We start from the raw sequence: 18,179 nt of genomic DNA, 5'->3' as shown, positions 1-18,179 counted from the left end.
AAATAATTTTTTTTAAAAACAAGGCAAAAACGAAGCTAGTACAGCTTTTTATGGGACATATTCTCAGTGTGTATTTCAAGCATTATATGATGAGACAAAACTGTTCTCCCATGGAAAATCACCCCACAGGTTGTCTGTGCAAGCAGCTTATTACGACCCATAGTTAAGTTTTATTGCTAAGCAACCTCTAGTAGTCCTGTGAGACAGCATCAATTGTTTCAACAAATGCCCCCAAATGACATATGTTTACATGCAAGTGACAAAGAGCTCTAGTGGCCTCAGTAATTATGATGGGAGCAAAGGAGGAACTCAGGTGAGCCATAAAGTCAGCATACAGAAGAGGTCAGGGTGGATGGATGGGTCGACAAAAACGCGACTTTTATAAGGGAGATGCACGGCTCCTGTTTCAAACCGAGTCAACGTTTTCACTTTTAACCACAACCATTCCATAACCTTAACCATGTGTTTATCATTGTAAGCATGATGATGAAGGTCCTCTAACCTTAACAAAGTACTTATTTTAACCCAAATAATCTTTTCCTAGACCTAACCAAATTGTGTTTGTGCCTAAACCTAACCAAACTTTTACCATAGCATTGTTACATCATGAAAGGGCTACTTCTTTATTTTTCAACAGTGATTTTTATATGTCCTGCCACGGGTAGGGGCACAACACTCTTACGGGTCATATCATAGGGTAGGGACAAACAACCTATATGGTCGTTTAGGTTGGAGGACTTGTTGGATGAGAATGTTTAATTAGATTAGCAGTGGTGTGACAAGTTTGTTTTGTTTTCTGTCTTGGATGTTTTTGGGAATAACAACATAGACTAGGTATTTCCTCTCCTTCAGGTGCAGAACATGTGTATTTCAGTAGTCAGCTGGCAGGCAAATGTGTTCTTTGTTTACCAGAAGATGTGAGGTGATGTGATGCAGCTCAAAGTGTTTGAATAGGAGGTTATTGCTGGCACAAGTATGTAGTTGGCTGTGTGTATGGAAGCCCTACAGAGGTTTGCATGGTCCCATCCCACGGCTGTTCAAGCAGATACCTTAACAACAACCAGCAAGAGTGACTAATACACTGTTTTAAGACACATGATCCCTCAACTGCTTCCCACTAAGAAAACACTAAGACCTTTCTGTTCTCTCAGTTTCAACCATTCTCACGTTGTAGCATAGAGAGAGGAGTATCTCTCCTAAAACACAGTTGTAGCAAGTCTTAAGATTAAAGGAGTAGTTCAACATTTTAGGAAATTATCTGATTTCTTTTTGAGAGCGAGATGTTCCGATGGACGCCAATCTCATGACTGTGTATTAAGTACAGAGCTGGACTCAGGTTGTGGTTAGCTTAGTTTAGCATACAGGGCGATACAGCTAGTCTGGCTACTCTGTCCAAGGGTCAAAATAACACCTGCCAACCTCTAAAGCCCAATAATTAACATGTTGTAAATTGTTTAAATCATACACTACCAGAAATATGAGACACTCTTTTGGAACTAATTCTTGATACAAAGTGTAAAAAGTCATTGAAGTCATGTTCTCAATTATTTCTGGACATTTAGCAATGTGGGGGAAATTTATATTTTACAATTAAATTCTCTATATACATATAAATATACATACACACATTGCAGGGGTAAAATCCTGTTTTTACCCTTTACTTTTCATATATTAAACCGCTCAATGCTTTGCCTAAATGTGTAAAGTATTGTCTTAGTTTAAGTGAGTATATATTGGATGAATGAATCAGTAACAAAGACTAAGAACTGGACCAGGCAATCAATACTAACGTTGACACTTTACTTAACAATGGTATGGACACCTTTTGGCTGGTACTCAAGATGTTTTGAGTATTTATACCCATCCTTACTGTATAAAGGATACAGTGTTTTAAAATGAAATACAAATATTTAAAAGGGTTGGTGCATTAGGGGAGGAGTTGACGTATGACGTAGAATGTAACTTTAAGGACTAATTCTGAGGTCATACACGGTAACAATGATGTCGCCAACATCTGAGTCTGAGCTCCATCGCCACGCCTTCAGGAGGGCACTGCTCCCCCCATCTCCTCCCTCTCTATCCGGCCGGCTTCAATGCTAGAGGCGCTCACCCTGCCAGAAAATAGCATGGTCACTCAGCTTGGACAAAAGAAAAACGAAAAATGTAATTTACTTCATCTGATACTCTCAACCTACATCTGGATTAGTTGTCTCGTCAGGACGCATAATCACGGGAACAAGTCAAGGACAAGTTTCACCGTTCAACTTCCCAGATAAGGATAATTTATTCTGATGAAATTTGCAACATTAAGGAGGCATCTGTTTTTCGTGATTATGGATTTCCACACATCAATGTAAATACTCCATAAAGTGAGGAGTACTGCGGAGCCAGGAAACATGATCTCCGCGTAAGATCTTTAGTTTCTATCAGTCCCAAATCCTCCTTTAAAAAATGCAGATCCTCCTGTACGCAGCTGTGTTCTTTTATCTCAAGGCGTCTACCAGAGCTGAGCCGAAAGCCACATGTCCAGCACGATGCGATGTGAGTAACTGTCTGAGCCCTAGCTGCCCTAGCGGCTACGTGCCGGACCGCTGCAACTGTTGCCTTGTATGCGCCCAGGGCGAAGGAGAGCCGTGCGGCCGCAAGGACGACCTGCCTTGTGGGGACGGACTGGAGTGCAAATCCCCGGAGAACAAACGGCTCTCCAAGGGATTCTGTCAGTGCAAGTTCAGCCAAGAAGTTTGCGGCAGCGACGGGAAGACCTACGATAATGTGTGCCACCTGAAGGCGAGCAGCAGGAAGGCCCTACAGCAGGGACTGTCTGGCATCTCCCAGATCCAGAAAGGACCGTGTGAGACCGACATAGGTACGATTTACTCATTGGCGGTTTAATTTGGTAAACGAGACCGTTTATAGGAAACACAGGGCCGGTAAGGTTCTAAAGTACATTTAGGGCCCTAAAAAGAGCTCTTTCAGATACCCACCCACCAACGGTCTTAGAGTTCTTTTCTGTATTTTAATACTGAAAGGTAGAATTAGTGGCACTATGCATGGCATTTGGACTGGCTCAATACAGTTTACCCCCCAAACTGCTTTAAAATGAACAACCAAAATAAAAAAAGGAAGTCAAAAACATTAAGGATATAATAAAAATAGATACAGTATTAGTTAAGTGTTAAAAAAATATTAAACTATTAATTAAATATTTATAACGTATCTACCCCAAGACACTTGTTGTGGGGTTCAATAGGATTTATATGTTCAGCAATAAAATCTGAGGTGAAATTATTTCAAAAATGTAATTATTTTTATTTTTTGATGTATTCAGATTTGTTTACCTTATTTTAGGATGTTCTTGATTAATGTGTAGTTTTTCAATCAAAAGTAAATTAAAAAAAAAAAAAAAAAACTTTCTTAATGCTCACTTGACTGCTCAGAAGCTGGCAGGGTTTGTTCGTGCCTTGGACCAGATATGAAGTGCTGTCACTTAAAATAAAATAGTTTGTAGGAATAAGAACCAATACCTTATTCATGGACCTAAATCCTATATGTTATAGAATTTCAGCAAACATCCATTCCATGTCTGGTACTAAAACCATAATCTTTCCGCACATCACTTCTCAGATGGACATACTGTTTCCCTCCATTTTGCATTAATGAAGAGAATGACAGTTGCCTTAGTTGCTGATAAGTCAGTGGGATGTGGACAGAGTGACATTGCATTTCACCGCCAGATCATTAGAGATTAGATATTTTATATTTTCCTACCTTCGAATAGTAGTTAGAATTCTGTGTACAGTACAAAACAAAACTGAGTACACCCCTGGTCAGTATCACTTAAATTATAAGTATTTACGAATTCTGTCCATTTAATACAATTTTGTTTATTTTTAGCCAAAGCCCAAGAATATGAAGCCAATTCATTTGAAAAACAGAAATGTTTTGACTAAACTATAAAAAAAAGGTCCCTATTAAATAAGCTACAGCAACAAAAGACAGTACACCCTTCATTAGTGAGATTCCATTATTATATTTTTTTTATATTTGCTGCTCTTTGCTGGAGTGGTTTTGCTAGTCTTCATTCTGCTTAAAATCCTCCAAAGGTGTTCTGTTGGGTTCAAGTCAGGGGACATACTGTTCATGGCCAGTTCGTAGTTTTCACTTTTTTTTTCTTTAAAAACTCTTGTGTGATTTTTGCAGTGTATTTGGGATCATTGTCATGTTTGAAAATTACTCTCCTGTTAAACTTGTTAAGATTTTGAGTCATCTTTTCATCCAGTATTCGGGTATACAAACTGGCAGTTCCATCTATAAATCTCATCTCTCCTACACCTTTTGCACTCACATGGCCCCATATCAGCATACTCCCACCTCCATGTTTCATGGTTGGCACTGTCAGTCACTTTGGTGGTTCTTGCCAGGTTCTTGCCAAACATGCTGGACCCCATCTGATCCAAACAAATTTATTTTGGTTTCATCTGACCAAAGAATGTGTTGTTTCATGTTCTTTAGTAAAGGTTTAGCCTACAATCTTGTCTTTTTTTGTGAGCAATGGTTTTCTTCTTTGATGCTGTCCATACAGGTTGACTTCATGCAGTGTTCTTCACACTGTCTGTTCAGTCATTGAAACACCAATTTCCACTGATAATCTACAGACAGATGACAAGTTAAAGGAAAAACCTGAAAAATAAGTGTAGAAACAGGATGACAATGCCCACATCCATAGGGCATGCGTGGTCACTTTGTAGCATAATAAATTGATGTGAATCATATGCCATGGTGTTCACAGCCACCAGATCTCAACCCAGTTGAACACCTGTGGAAGATTTTAGACTGACGTGTTAGACAGTGGTCTCCACCAACATCATCAAAAGACCAAATGAGGGAATATCTTTTGGAGGAATGGTGTTCCATTCCTCCAGTAGAGTTCCAGAGACTCGTAGAATCCATGCCAAGGCACTCTGAAGCTGTTCTGGCGGCACGTGATGGCCCAAAACCCAACTAAGACACTTTATGCTGGTTTTTACTTTCATCTGCCACCTGTCTTTATGTGCCAAGTAAAAAGCACCTATCCGTCTGTTTTTCAATGCAAGGTTGCATAAACAGCAAATTGTGTGTGGCGTCATTTTTCAAGGACAGCCACTATAGCTTTTCTGACAACTGAGCAAACTATCTGCTGATGAAGATCATGTGATATGATCAAAAGGCCCAGAACAGCTACTAAATGGACCTTGTGGCAAGATTATTTTCTCAAGTTTCGTTTCCGAGGTCAAAAATGAACTTTGAAACTCAGTCTAGTGTTACTGTTGAAGAAATCTGTTACCCACAGTATCATGTTGGATCACCAGTACAGTGCATTCTGGCCCTGCACCCACGCCTCAATAAACTGCCTCATGGCTTTTCTCAAATGTCTCCACATTAATAAAAGCCAAATTAATAAGGTGTAGACACCAATATAATGCTTCACAGCACCAATAAACAATGGTGAGAGGGCAGGTGCAGGTTTAACAGCCTGTTAAAGCAGATTTGAACCATTTATTTGGAATTTGTAGTTTAGGTTACTGAAGGCCTTGCTGTGTAAAAATTAATGTTTTTGTCAGAGGGTTGAGTGGAGCTGCTTTATGAAACGATGACCCTTTAAACAGTCTGAGGAGATTCTGTCTCAGCACTTGTGCGGTCAGACAAACAGTTGGATTTCTGTCCTTTAAATGGAGGTGGGACGTGGTCAATAAACTGTGAGTTCACTGCAGTTTTGATTTGCAATGCTACTGGTAGAGGATGAATTAGAAATGACGGGCTATTTTTAAAATGTGTGTTACTTTTTGTTTCAGAGAAAAATGTGAGACCATTCTGCAGACTTCTAACTTATGCTAGAGTAATTTGATTTTTAGCCATGCTAGTGGTGTGGCTGAAGTAATGGCAGTATCGGTTGGCCAGTCAGTTCACCATTTTAATCCAAACTGAAATATCTAAAAAACTATTCAAATCACCGACATACAGGTACAGACAGTCATTATGATTTACAGTAATGACTTTGGTAATCCCCCAAAGATAGGGACATAAATAATATTTGTTGGGCCGATAAAGGGTGAGTGGGGGCAGGGTGGCGGGGAGAGTGTGAAAGAGGAGAGATGCAAACTCTGGCCCTGTTCATACCTGGTATTAACGTGTCGTGGGTGATCCAATCACAAGTGGACAGATGTTAAGTTCGCAGTTTACACCTGACTTAAGAATCCGTTTCCACATGTGTCTTGAGTGATCACTTGTGATTGGATCTCACCTCCTTGCTCTATATGCAAATAAACACATACATCACCTACATCAAAAAAACAAAACTGGTAAAAAAAATATCTGGAGTGAACTGCCTGATCTGAAGCCGTTCTTCTCTAGCAAAAGTAATCAGTTTTGAATAACCAAACACACAAAGAATACACAAAAACAAAAACAGTACTAGAGATCATTGTACACAGGCTGCCATCTGTTGCGCCATCTTGAAACATCATGTATAAATATGTAAATAAACATGTTGTGTCTGACATCACTGTGAAGTTTTTCTGTATTAAACCAGACCACAATCTTTCCCTAACCTTAACCAAGTGCTGTGAGTGTCTAAAAAAATCCATAAAAACTTTAATAATGCTTTAGTCACTACAAGTGGATGCTGCTATTCTGGCAGAAAATAAAAATGTTTTCTGTGAACATTTTACTGATATGTTCAGTATAACCATATTTGCTACTTGCCAAATACGTAACAGTCACAGCTAGCAACTCAACACAGTGACAGTAACTGTCTATCTTTAAATCCCCTGAAAATTTGGTTTCACATCTTCTCTATAGCATTAAATATACATGACTAAATATGCATACATAAGCATGTGGAGTGGTATATGGTATTGGAAGAGGAGTGACTTACTGTTTTCTTGTGCCATAAGCAAGTCAAACAGCAGCAATGTTCCACTAGTTAAAATGGCATATGACATAAGAATTGATAGAAGACAATAAAATAACAGTGGTGCAACACTTCTGTTTCCCTGTCTGACACTTGCTCTCAAACACCTTATTTTTAATGAGCTTTTTGATCCAACTACTGTGGTTCAAAAATATAGAGTTTATAAGCTTAAATTATTGATATGATATGAATAAAAGTCCAGGTGGGAGAATGCCATCCCTGACAGTGACATTATGTAATCTGCCAGAACGAAGACCCTCACTCTGTAGGATTTGTTGGAACTAAGGAAACACTCATGGTTTTACAGTGGTGTTAGAGTGGAGCTTCTTCCTTCGAAAATTTTTCCAAGTACTGAGAGCGGCGTGCAGAAAGCACACAAACCAACAAACAGCCAAGTTTAATTTAGGCCTGCCATCTAGTTATTCACTGAATTAACATTAACTAGTTAAAAGCTGATATGATGTACCACCGGCAACATTTGTTATTTTAACAGGTGAAAGTGATGCTCGGGACCAGCTAAAAATGAGAAGCTGCTTGCTGAATGTTTTCTACACTGCTTTACTAGCAATTATTAGTGTCAGTGCTTCGTGAATCTGTGCATTTTCCAACCTCAGTGTCTGAACTCAGCATAACTCACTACTGTGCACAAATAATATTTCACATTCACACACATTAATTGTCACAGGCTTATGCAGCTGGATGCTGCACTGTACAGCCCGGCTAATAGAGGAGCTGCAACACCAGCAGGCTTAGGTGGACAAAACACAGCAGATCACAGTAATGAAAGGATCGGATCTTGATCAGCGTTATTTTAGGTGATACTAATCCATTAAAATGTTCCCTGACTGGTCCAATCTGTAGATTACCCTAGGGACATCTCTGCTGCTGAGATCTAGGTACTCAGCAACATCACCAGAGTTTTGAAAAATTTCTAATCTTAATTACCTTTTGACTTTCATCAGTTCATGTCAGTGAATATGGCAAGTCAAGGTTTTTTTTCCATTAAGAAGGTAATAGTACACTGCCTTAACAACAAGAGAAAATGCTGCTGTTGCTGCTGCTGGTAGAAAGCTAAAATAAATTACTTCCTCTCTGTATGAGGATTTCTCCCGAGAGAGATACACTGACCAGATAGAGAGTGTTTAAAACAGCACATGGGAAAGCTTTCATTAACTGAATGGAGTCTGTCAAGAGTAAAACTGCAATGTATATGAACAAGTTTTAATTCATTAATTAAAGATTTATATGGAATCATATTTGTGCTGGGTGATGGAATAATATGTGGATAATAGCAAACACACAAATACTTTTATTGAGCACACAATCTTTTTTTTGCTTAAGTTAAATTATTCTTTGTGTGATAAAACTTTTTCTACAAAATATAACTTACATGAGTGCAAAAAATGTTTATTTGCACTCAAAATTGAGGTACAAATACAGAGCAATAGATTAAGGCTTTCATCAGTTTTGTTTTTACAAAAAAATGGCTTTAGAGAAACTTGAAAAAATGAATTGTTATTTAGGGCTATTTTCTTCAAAGTCACTGCTAGTGATCTAAATGGGCAAGATGAATGATTTACCACAACAGATGTGGGATTTGGGACTTAGTTTATGTTTATAAAGATGTAATGCTCCAATGACGTGTGTGTGTGTGTGTGTGTGTGTGTGTGTGTGTGTGTGTGTGTGTGTGTGTGTGTGTGTGTGTGTGTGTGCTTATGTGAATGTTAATGGTTGTGCGCCAGCCACATACCCTTTAAACCAAGACAAAATAAAGGGTTTGTGATCAAAGGGAAACGCAAATAGAGTCTGCCACAACTCTTGGCTGCAGGGACTTCCTGTTTCCTCAGTTGATATCTATCATTTGGATGTGTGTATGTGTGTGCATGTCTGCTCATGTGTGTAACCTCCTGAGCAGGAATTGCGGTGAGGATTGTAGCAGTCAGTAGAACAGGAATCTGTTTCATCAATCAGTCTGCTGATTCTAACATTTACAGACAGATGTCCAGAGCAACATACTGTATCTCAACAGCTACTAGCCAGACTGGCATGAAATTTACTGTGGATATTCATGAGTTATTGAGGACGACTCCAAAGAATTTTTTGACCCCTTGTCCTGTTCTGTAGCATCAAGAAATATCAGAATGTAATGGGACCCCAACATGAAATTTACCAAGCATAATCATGTTCCCCTATAGGGGATACTTTGAAATCCTGTCCTGTACGAGCCAGGTGAAACTAATGCACAAAGTTATTCTTTTGCAGTCTAAACACACAGTAATTTAAGTAATGCTAGTCAAAGGCACAGCAGAAAATGTTATTTTAATGAATGTTGTGTATTGATTTTAGTGCTATAAACTAAATTATTTTTGATCACCCTCTTGATGTTTGTTCACACTGTCACTGCCAATCACAGGTGCATGTGTAAGAGTAGAAATCAGGTTTACTCAAGTTAGAACTATTTCACATTCACTATTAAGATTAAGCTTTATGAATCACAACCATACACGGGACTTTATTAATCCGATGAAAGAATGTGTATGCATATTTCTGCCTTTGAAGTACACAGTGCTTTAGTCTTAAACCTACACAGATTTTTATGGATCTAGCACCTTGTGACTTTGAGTCTTTGTATGTCTTATAATGTCTTTTCTGCATGTTCTCAGTGATGCTTTCCACACTTTCCATTAGAAACTTTAGTGATATTTAAGTCACATGCTTCATGTACATCATGATTTATTAGCTAAGTCTGTTTCCATATTTCAGGATTTTTTTTCTAATTTCCAAGGTCTCCATTCAGTGTTTTTTAAGTACAAATTTAAAAATGGACATAAAAATAGGTTAATAGAAATGGACTTGTAGTTGTGACGAATATGATTTTCAGGCTAACAATATTAACACATACAAAAATCCAACTTTAAAATATTATTAATGCGGCCACTAGGGGGTAAAAAACCATTAAAGCAAGCTTACGGATACACAGCTACCGCCATACACTCAGTTGCTAGTTTATTATTAGGAACTGTGCTGCATTATACTGAGAGAGTTTCTGTTATTTATCCTACCATTTATCCTACCCTCACAACAGAAGAGGACTTGTACATAAAAAACTAATAAAATATGAAGAACACCACTGCAAAAGTACAACAAAATAGAATTAAATGTGGATATTAGATCTCTGCCATCTGAAGCTTTACTAGTAAACGATCTATCAGATCTCTATCAGATCTTCATATTGACTTATTTAGTCTTACTGAAACTTGGCTGTGTCATGATGAATATGTTAGCCTAAATTAATCTACTGCCCCAGTCATATCAATACTCACATTCCTCGATGCACCGGCCAAGGAGGTGGAGTTGCAGCCATTTTCAACTCAAGCCTAATAATCAACCCTAAACCTAAACTAAATTATAACTCATTTGAAAGTCTGATTTTTAGTCTTTCACACCCAACATAGAAAACATTAAAGCCTATTAAAGCCACTATTTGTTATAGTGTACCGCAATCCTGGACCGTACTCTGAATTATTATCTGAATTCTCAGAGTTTTTATCAAGTTTAGTCCTTAGTACAGATAAAGTAATTGTAGAAGGTGATTTTAATATTCATGTGGAAGTTGACAATGAAAGCCTTAGTACTGTGTTTATTGCATTATTAGACTCAAGAGGCTTTGCTAAGTGTATATAAACCCACACTGCTTTAACCACTGCCTCGACCTTGTTCTTTACCTAGGGCATCGAAATCGAACATTTAATACTCTTTCCACCAAAACCTCCTTCCTATTAGTGGACTTCATAACTTTACACTAAAAAGTCTTTACTAGATTTCTATCTGATTGTGCTGTAGCTAAATTTAAGGAAGTGATTGCATCAGCACTTAATTCACTCCCATGTTTCAATATAACAGAGGACACCTATACTAACTTTATTCCCTCCCAAATTGATCATCTTCTTGATAGTGCTGCAGTCTCAATCAGAATGACGCTGGACTCTACTGCCCCTCTAAAAAAGAAGAAAGGAGGTTAGCTCCATGGTTTCCTCCTAAACCCACATATTAAAGTGAAAACTTGAAAGGATATGGTGCTCTACTAAACTGGAACAATTCCGCTTAACCTCGCATGATAGTCTTAAAAACATATAGGAAGGCCCACTGTAATGCCAGAGCAGCCTAATACTCATCTTTAATAGAGGAAAATAAAAACAACCCCAGGTTTCCTTTCAGCACTGTAGCGAGGCTGACAGAGAGTCATAGCTCTATTGAGCCATGTATTAAAAATAAATAAATCCTAACTATTAGAGACAAAATTCATCACCTCCTGCCCTCAACCATTACCAATTTATCTTCAAACACAGGAACCTAAGAAACAGCTGTGGAAACCTGATATATACTTAGACCATCAACCTGTCTCTTAGACCGGATCCCAACTAGGCTGCTTAAGCAAGTTTAAAGTAGCTGTAATTAAACCTTTCCTTAAAAAGCCTATTCTTGATCCAGATGGCTTAGCCAACTATATACCCATATCTAACCTTCCCTTTATCTCCAAGATCTTTGAGAAAGCTGTCGCCAACGAGTTGTGTGACTTTTTACATGATTATAGTTTATTTGAGGATTTTCAGTCAGGATTTAGAGTGCATCATAGCACAGAGACAGCACTGTTGAAAGTTACAAATGACCTTCTTACTGCAAAGGACTTGTCTCTGTACTTGTTTGATCTTAGTACTATATTTGACTATTTAGAATAGTCTCATATACCTCTCCACTTTTTGTTTTACTTCTGGGAGCTGGGTGAAAAGGATGCTGATTCTTTGTCATCCACTGTCTCCCTGCACAGGCACCAGCAGCGGGGTAGTGGAAAGTGTTTTGGCCAGAGCTAATTGCATCGGACAAAGGACTTGTCTCCGTACTTGTCTTGGTAGATTTTAGTGCTAAATTTGACACTGTTGACCATCAAATTCTATTACAGAGATTGGAACATTTAACTGATATTAAAGGAACGGCTCTAAGCTGGTTTAAGTCCTATTTATCAGATTGATTTCAGTTTGTGCACATTAATGATAAATCCTCCATATACTCAAAAATTAGTCACGGAGTTCCACAAGGTTCTGTGCTTGGACCAATTCTATTCACACTATATATGCTTCCTTTAGGCAGTATTATTAGGAAACACTCCTTAAACTTCCATTATTATGCAGATGATACCCAATTGTACTTGTCAGTGAAGTCTGACGAAACCAATCAGTTAGCTATACTTCAAGCATGCATTAGGGACAAAGACCTGGACTATCTGCTGTTAAATTCAGACAAAACTGAAGTTATTGCACTTTGCACCCAACATCTCAGAAATTCATTATCTAATGATAAAGTTACTCTGGATGGCTTTGCCCTGGCCTCCAACACCACCATTAGGAATCTCTGAGTTATCTTTGATAAGGATATGTCCTTTAACTCCCACATAAAACAAACTTCGAGGACTGCCTTTTTTCACCTACGTAACATTTGCAAAAATCAGGCACATCCATTGTCAAAAAGATGCAAAAAAACTAGTTCATGCTTTTGTTACCTCTAGGCTGGATTATTGTAATTACTTATTAACAGGCTGTCCCAACAAATCTTTAAATATTCTCCAGATGATGCAGAATGCTGCGGCACAAGTATTGACAGGAAATAGGAAAAGAGATCATATTTCTCCTGTGTGAGCTTTTCTGCATTGGTTCCCTGTTAAATTCACAATAGAATTTAAAATCCTCCTTCTCACCTACAAAGCCCTTAATGGTCAGGCACCGTCATATCTGAAAGAGTTCATAGTACCCTATTACCCCACTAGAACATTGCAGTCCCAGAATGCAGGCTTACATTCTCCAAAAGTAGAATGGAAGGCAGAGCCTTCAGCTATCAGGCTCCTCTGCTGTGGAACTACCTTCCAGTTTTGGTCCGGGAGGCAGACACCCTCTCTAAATTTAAGAGGTGGCTTAAAACCTTCCTTTTTGATAAAACTTTATAGTTAGGGCTGGCTCAGGGTTGTATTGAACCATGCCATAGTTTTTACTGTTATAGGTCTAGACTGCCATGGGACTTCCCGAGATGCAGCGAGCTCCTCTCTCCTTCTCTCCCTCTCCATCCATACATATTCATATCCCATCAATGTTTGTTAGTAACTTGGCTTTCCCTCTCTTTATAGTTCTGTGCATTCTTGTCTCTCTCATCCTGTCTCTTTCTGCAGGTATTTCTGCCTCTGGAGCTTCAGAGTTCGGATTTTTAATGGCAAACCACCTACTGCCCCCATGATCCTGCTCAACACACAATGTTTCAATTAATAATAATAATAATAATAATAATAAGTCTGATAATTATTAGTAGTCTTATTATTAGCCCTATAGTTAAAAGTACCAGTTTTATTATTACTCTTATTATTATACATCTTTATGTGGAACCTGCATTGTTCTATGTTCTTCCCTCCTGCATATCTCTCTCTCTCTCTCTCTCTCTCAGCAGCAAGTGCCACTGATTCACATTCTGAGAATAATGATTTAGATAGGGAGGAACAGAGTCAGTCTGAGAAGCAACAGGATTCTGAGAATAAATGGAGTATGACTCTGAGTTAGATACTGTATCTATTGTTGAAACTTCTAACAGGAACACAAATCTCTACTCTTTGAAGAAAATACATCAATTTCTGGAGGAGACATTTAGAAAATTTTTTGAGAGTGAATGATTACTTCAGAGACACAGACAAATTCATCAGATCAGCTGGCGTATTGAAAAAACTGGTTGGTTTTGACCTTTTGGATGAAAAGAAATGTCTCTGCCTCAAAAAGCATATCACAACTGTGAGAAAAGAAGCAAAAAGTAAAAGTAAAGTAATAGCCTAAATGTAGCTAACGTGATCATGTATCACACAGTGTTTTCATCTTCTTACTGTTCCTGGCTCTTTTCTTTTCTGTTTCTCCTCTCTCACCTCTCTATGTAGAGCCTCAAAATAGGGTCTCTGAACATTAATGGTGGGAGAGACAGGCACAAAAGGGCTTTAATAAAGTCTCTACTTAAAAAAAGATTGATGTGTTGTTCTTGCAAGAGACACATACTAATCCAACAGACGAGGTAGATTGGGGTTTATGGTGGGAGGGTTTGTGTGTCCTTAGCCATGGCACTAACTTAAGTGCAGGGGTAGCTGTTCTGTTTAAAGCAACTGCAAATGCAACTGTTTTTTCTTCTACTGAAGTAGTGAAGGATAGGCTGCTGATTGTCAGTGCAGAAATAGAGAGCTCTGTGTTCTGTTTTGTTAATGTTTGTTATATGCCCCAAATCAAGAAATAGAAAGAGTAGGTTTTTTCACCACACTAAAAAATGAGTTAAATTAATTATCATCAGGATCATCAGGATGACCACCACTTTGTCAGCATAGACTTGATAATTTCACCAGGTGAAAGGGTTAAATCCTACTGGAATTTCAACAATCAACTCCTGCAAGACAGTACTTTCTGCCAGTGCTTTGAGTGCCTTTGGCAGCAGTGGAAAATAATAATAATAAAAAGATTTTAATTCATTGAAGCTGTGGTGGGAGCTTGGTAAGGCAAAAAATTTTTTTTTCTGCCAGCAGTACACCCCCCATCCCACTTTTAGGATTAAGGCAGTAATTCAGGAACTTGAAGCCAAAATTAGGAACACTGAAGAGGGGTTGCATAGAGACTCAGATCCCACTACGGGTCAACTGCTGCAGGAGAAGAGGTTGGAGCTGAGCTCCTTCCTGTAGGAGAGAGTGAAGGGAGCTCTTGTCAGGTCCTGCTTCCTCCAGCTAAAGGATATTAATGCTCCAAGCTCTTTCTTTTTGAAATCTGGAGAGATCGGTGGCACAGGGGAAGCAGATGACCTGCCTCAGAGTGACCACTAGTCCGGGTGAGATGAGGAACCATGTGACAGATTTCAACACTGACATCTTTGGTGCAGAACGATTCAGCATTGAGTGCCGCGGGGAGCTCCTGAAAGGGCTTCCTCAGCTAAGCCCAGAAGAGTAAGCAGCTCTGGATAGTGAGCTGACTCTGGAGGAGTTGACAGTTGCTGTTGACCAGATGACATCCGGACAGGCACCAATGATTGATGCTCTCTCCAGTTACTTTTATAAGCATTTCTGTAATATCATTGGCGGAAATTTGCATGGTGTTTGTTGGAATGTTTCAGAAAAGGATCTCTTTCTGTCTCCTGTCAGTGAACAGTGCTTTCCCTTCTACCCAAGAAAGGAGACCTGGCCTTACTCAAGATCTGGAGGCCAGTTGCCCTCCTCTTTGCACACTATAAGGTGCTTTTCAGAGCCTTATCAAACAGACTCAAGAACATGCTGGAAATAATTGTACACAAAGATCAAACTTACTGTGTACCTGACAGGACAATCTTGAACACTTTCTGTATTTGAGATGTTAGTGATGTGTGTAGATATTATATGTATAATGTTAAATGTGATATTATTTCTTTGAACCAGAAGAAAGCTTTTGACAGGGTAGATCACTCTTATGTGTTTTTCTGCACTTTGGGTTTTGGGTTTTTTTTTTGGGCTGAGTTGGCCAATCCCTGTACAGTGAGGGATAAGACAGGGTTGTCCTAGCTCAGGTCAACTATATAGCTTAGCTATTGAGCCCTTGCTGTGCAGGTTGGGAGGTTGGTTCAGTGGTCTCTCACTGCCTGGGTCCTCTGACTTTGATTGTGTTCCTACTGTTTCTGCTTATGCAGATGTTAATATTTTTGTCTCCAGTCAGGGGGATGTTCAATGTTTGCAGGATAACCTGTCACTGTATGACATTCATCTGCACAGTTGAACTGGGTTAAGAGTGAGGTTTTTGTTGGTGGGACAGTGGAGGAATCAGGCAATGTCTGGAGGTTTTGAGTGGGGGAAAGGGGCTGAAAGTGCTAGGAGTATTTTGGGGCACTGAGGGCTTTCAAAGAAAGAACTTTGAGGGAGCTAAGGAGAAAGTGGGTGTTCAGTTGTCTAAATGGAAATGGTTGCTACCCCAGTTGTCTTATAGGGGAAAAGTTCTGGTTGCCAGTAACTTGTTGACCTCGACTCTTTGGCACAGACATACCAAGAGACCTGATAGAGGACATTCAGACAACCATCTTGACTACTTCTGGTCTGTCCACCACTGGGTCTGGGAAGCAGCCCTCTACCTGCCTGTGGCTTGAATGGGGGCAGAGACTGTCAACATCCAGTCCAAATTTGCCCGATTTAGACTTCGGACCTCACAAAGACTGCTGTACAAATGTGGCCCAAGCTGGTTCGATACAGCTTGTCTGCTGCTGAGGAGAGCTAGGCGATTGGGCTATGATACACAGCTTTTCCTCTAACAACTGAAGACTGTGGACCTTAATGGACTAATACCATTTTACAGCTCTGTACTGTAGGCATGGCAGATTTTTAAGATTGCGCATGACACAAATGAGGCTTATGTGGGGCATGTGGTTGTTTGAAGAACCTTTGTTTTTTAACAGCCTCATAAAGACCCAAGCACTGCAGTCTGCAAGACCTCTCTGAGTCAGTCTCAGAGAGGTTGGCTGAACCAAACTGAATCATGTGATGACGGTGGTGGCAACATCTTTTGAAGCCCTGGGAAAGAACAGCAACCTCACCAGGCTGATTAATAGAGTGGTGAAAGAAGTCTTTGCTGCCTTGCCACAATCATTCAGAGCATTTGCAGAAAAATGTGCATTGTGTGACACGTGGAATGAAGGGTGTGAGTACAGTTTCCCCTCTTTGTGTATCACCCCAGCTGTGGGGGAGTGGCAGGAAAGAGGAGGTCAGCTGCTGTTGTTCAGTACCCCTCACCTGGACAAGTTTCAGGCTGTGGGGAAAAAAGCAGTCTACCAAATCAGTGTAAAGGTTCTGAACCTGCAGTCTTTGGCAGGGGTTAAGTGTGGCGGAAACTAGGGTATAATTTCCTGGTGAGAAATAAAAGTATTAGACTCAACTGAGTTTTAAGTAATTTATTGCATAAGAAGATAAATCAAACAAAGGATTAAACAAGCCAACAAACAGAGTCAGAGCAATACTATTCAGCTGAGTAAGGACAGAGTTCTTTCACCAAATCTGGTTCAAGAGTCTGACAATTCCTCTGGAGTTGAGCAGATCTTTTATACATGAGTTTCATATGACCTGGCGGTCAGTAGCCTTGTAGGCATCGTTCTGTTTTCTGCAAAATAGGCGAACTTTGTTCCTCCTGGCCCAAGACTGTGGGGCCCATGTTTGACTTGTCAATTCATTGAGGTCTTTCACTTCATTCTAGACGAATAACATGTCGGACAAGCAAAGTACAGTGCTGATACTTAATTAAGAGCTACTAAGTTAAGCAATTTCTATTACATTAAGGAGTTGAGGTAGACTGACTTTTTTGGTTACATTAGCCCGAAAAAGAGCTGGCAGTCCCTGTACAAGCTGCCCATTGAAAAGTGGACAGCAGATCTCCAATGGAGGGTTGTACAAAGGGCAAAGGCTACAAACAGATACAGAGCACACTTGGATCGAGAGCTTAGGGAGATGTGTTTTTCGGAGAGTTGATTGTTGAATTTTTTGTGTTTGGTCAACAGGTGTTGTATTTTTGGAATACCTTTCCTTTTACCCTCGGATGACGATGTGACAATGATCTGTTGTCTCCTGGTAATTGTTTAATAAAGCGATTTTAAACCCCCCCACATACACACCTCGCTCTTCCTCTCTCTATCCCCCTCTCCCAAGTTTCTTTGACCCCAGTACCGATCCTAGTCCTTTGTTATTGGGTATCTTCTGTTACTGAGTCTGATCTTATACTTATATTTACGTTACTTAAATGCTGACTAAATACCTGTGTATATGACACATTGAAATAATACAGCTGTGGACTACTTAATCTCAAAAACCTTATATTTTATGAGCCTCTTGATCCAAATACTGAAGGTCATGCTTCAAAAATATAAAGTCTATAAGATTAAATTATTGATGTGATATGAATGAAAGTTCAGTTGGGAAAATGCCACCCCTGACAGTGACATGAAGCGATCTGTTAGAAAGAAGATGTCTCACACTGTTGGATTTGTTGGAACTAAAGGAACACTCAGTTCACTCATGGTTTTAAGTGGTTTTATAGAGTGGAGCTTCTTCCCTTACAAAATATATTTTAAAGTACTGACAGTGGTGTGCAAAGAGCACACAAACCTACAAAACAGCCAAGTTTTTAATTTAGGCCTGTCATCAAGTTACTCGCAGAATTAACAT

General features: G+C 39.3%; 1 protein-coding gene across 1 annotated transcript in view; it reads left to right on the top strand.

Annotated features, from left to right (window-relative positions):
• The first annotated feature begins 2,047 nt into the window (after positions 1 to 2,047).
• htra3b (HtrA serine peptidase 3b) overlaps positions 2,048 to 18,179 on the top strand; it is a 32,780-nt gene continuing 16,648 nt past the window's right edge. The window contains exon 1 of the mRNA XM_040140288.1: positions 2,048 to 2,866. Within this exon, the coding sequence (XP_039996222.1) occupies positions 2,452 to 2,866 (415 nt within the window). The 5' untranslated portion in view covers positions 2,048 to 2,451. The remainder of the gene's footprint in view (positions 2,867 to 18,179) is intronic.

This window comes from Xiphias gladius, chromosome 12 (assembly GCF_016859285.1).
Source record: "Xiphias gladius isolate SHS-SW01 ecotype Sanya breed wild chromosome 12, ASM1685928v1, whole genome shotgun sequence".
Taxonomy (NCBI): domain Eukaryota; kingdom Metazoa; phylum Chordata; class Actinopteri; order Istiophoriformes; family Xiphiidae; genus Xiphias; species Xiphias gladius.
This window is presented reverse-complemented; position numbering and strand designations above follow the sequence as displayed.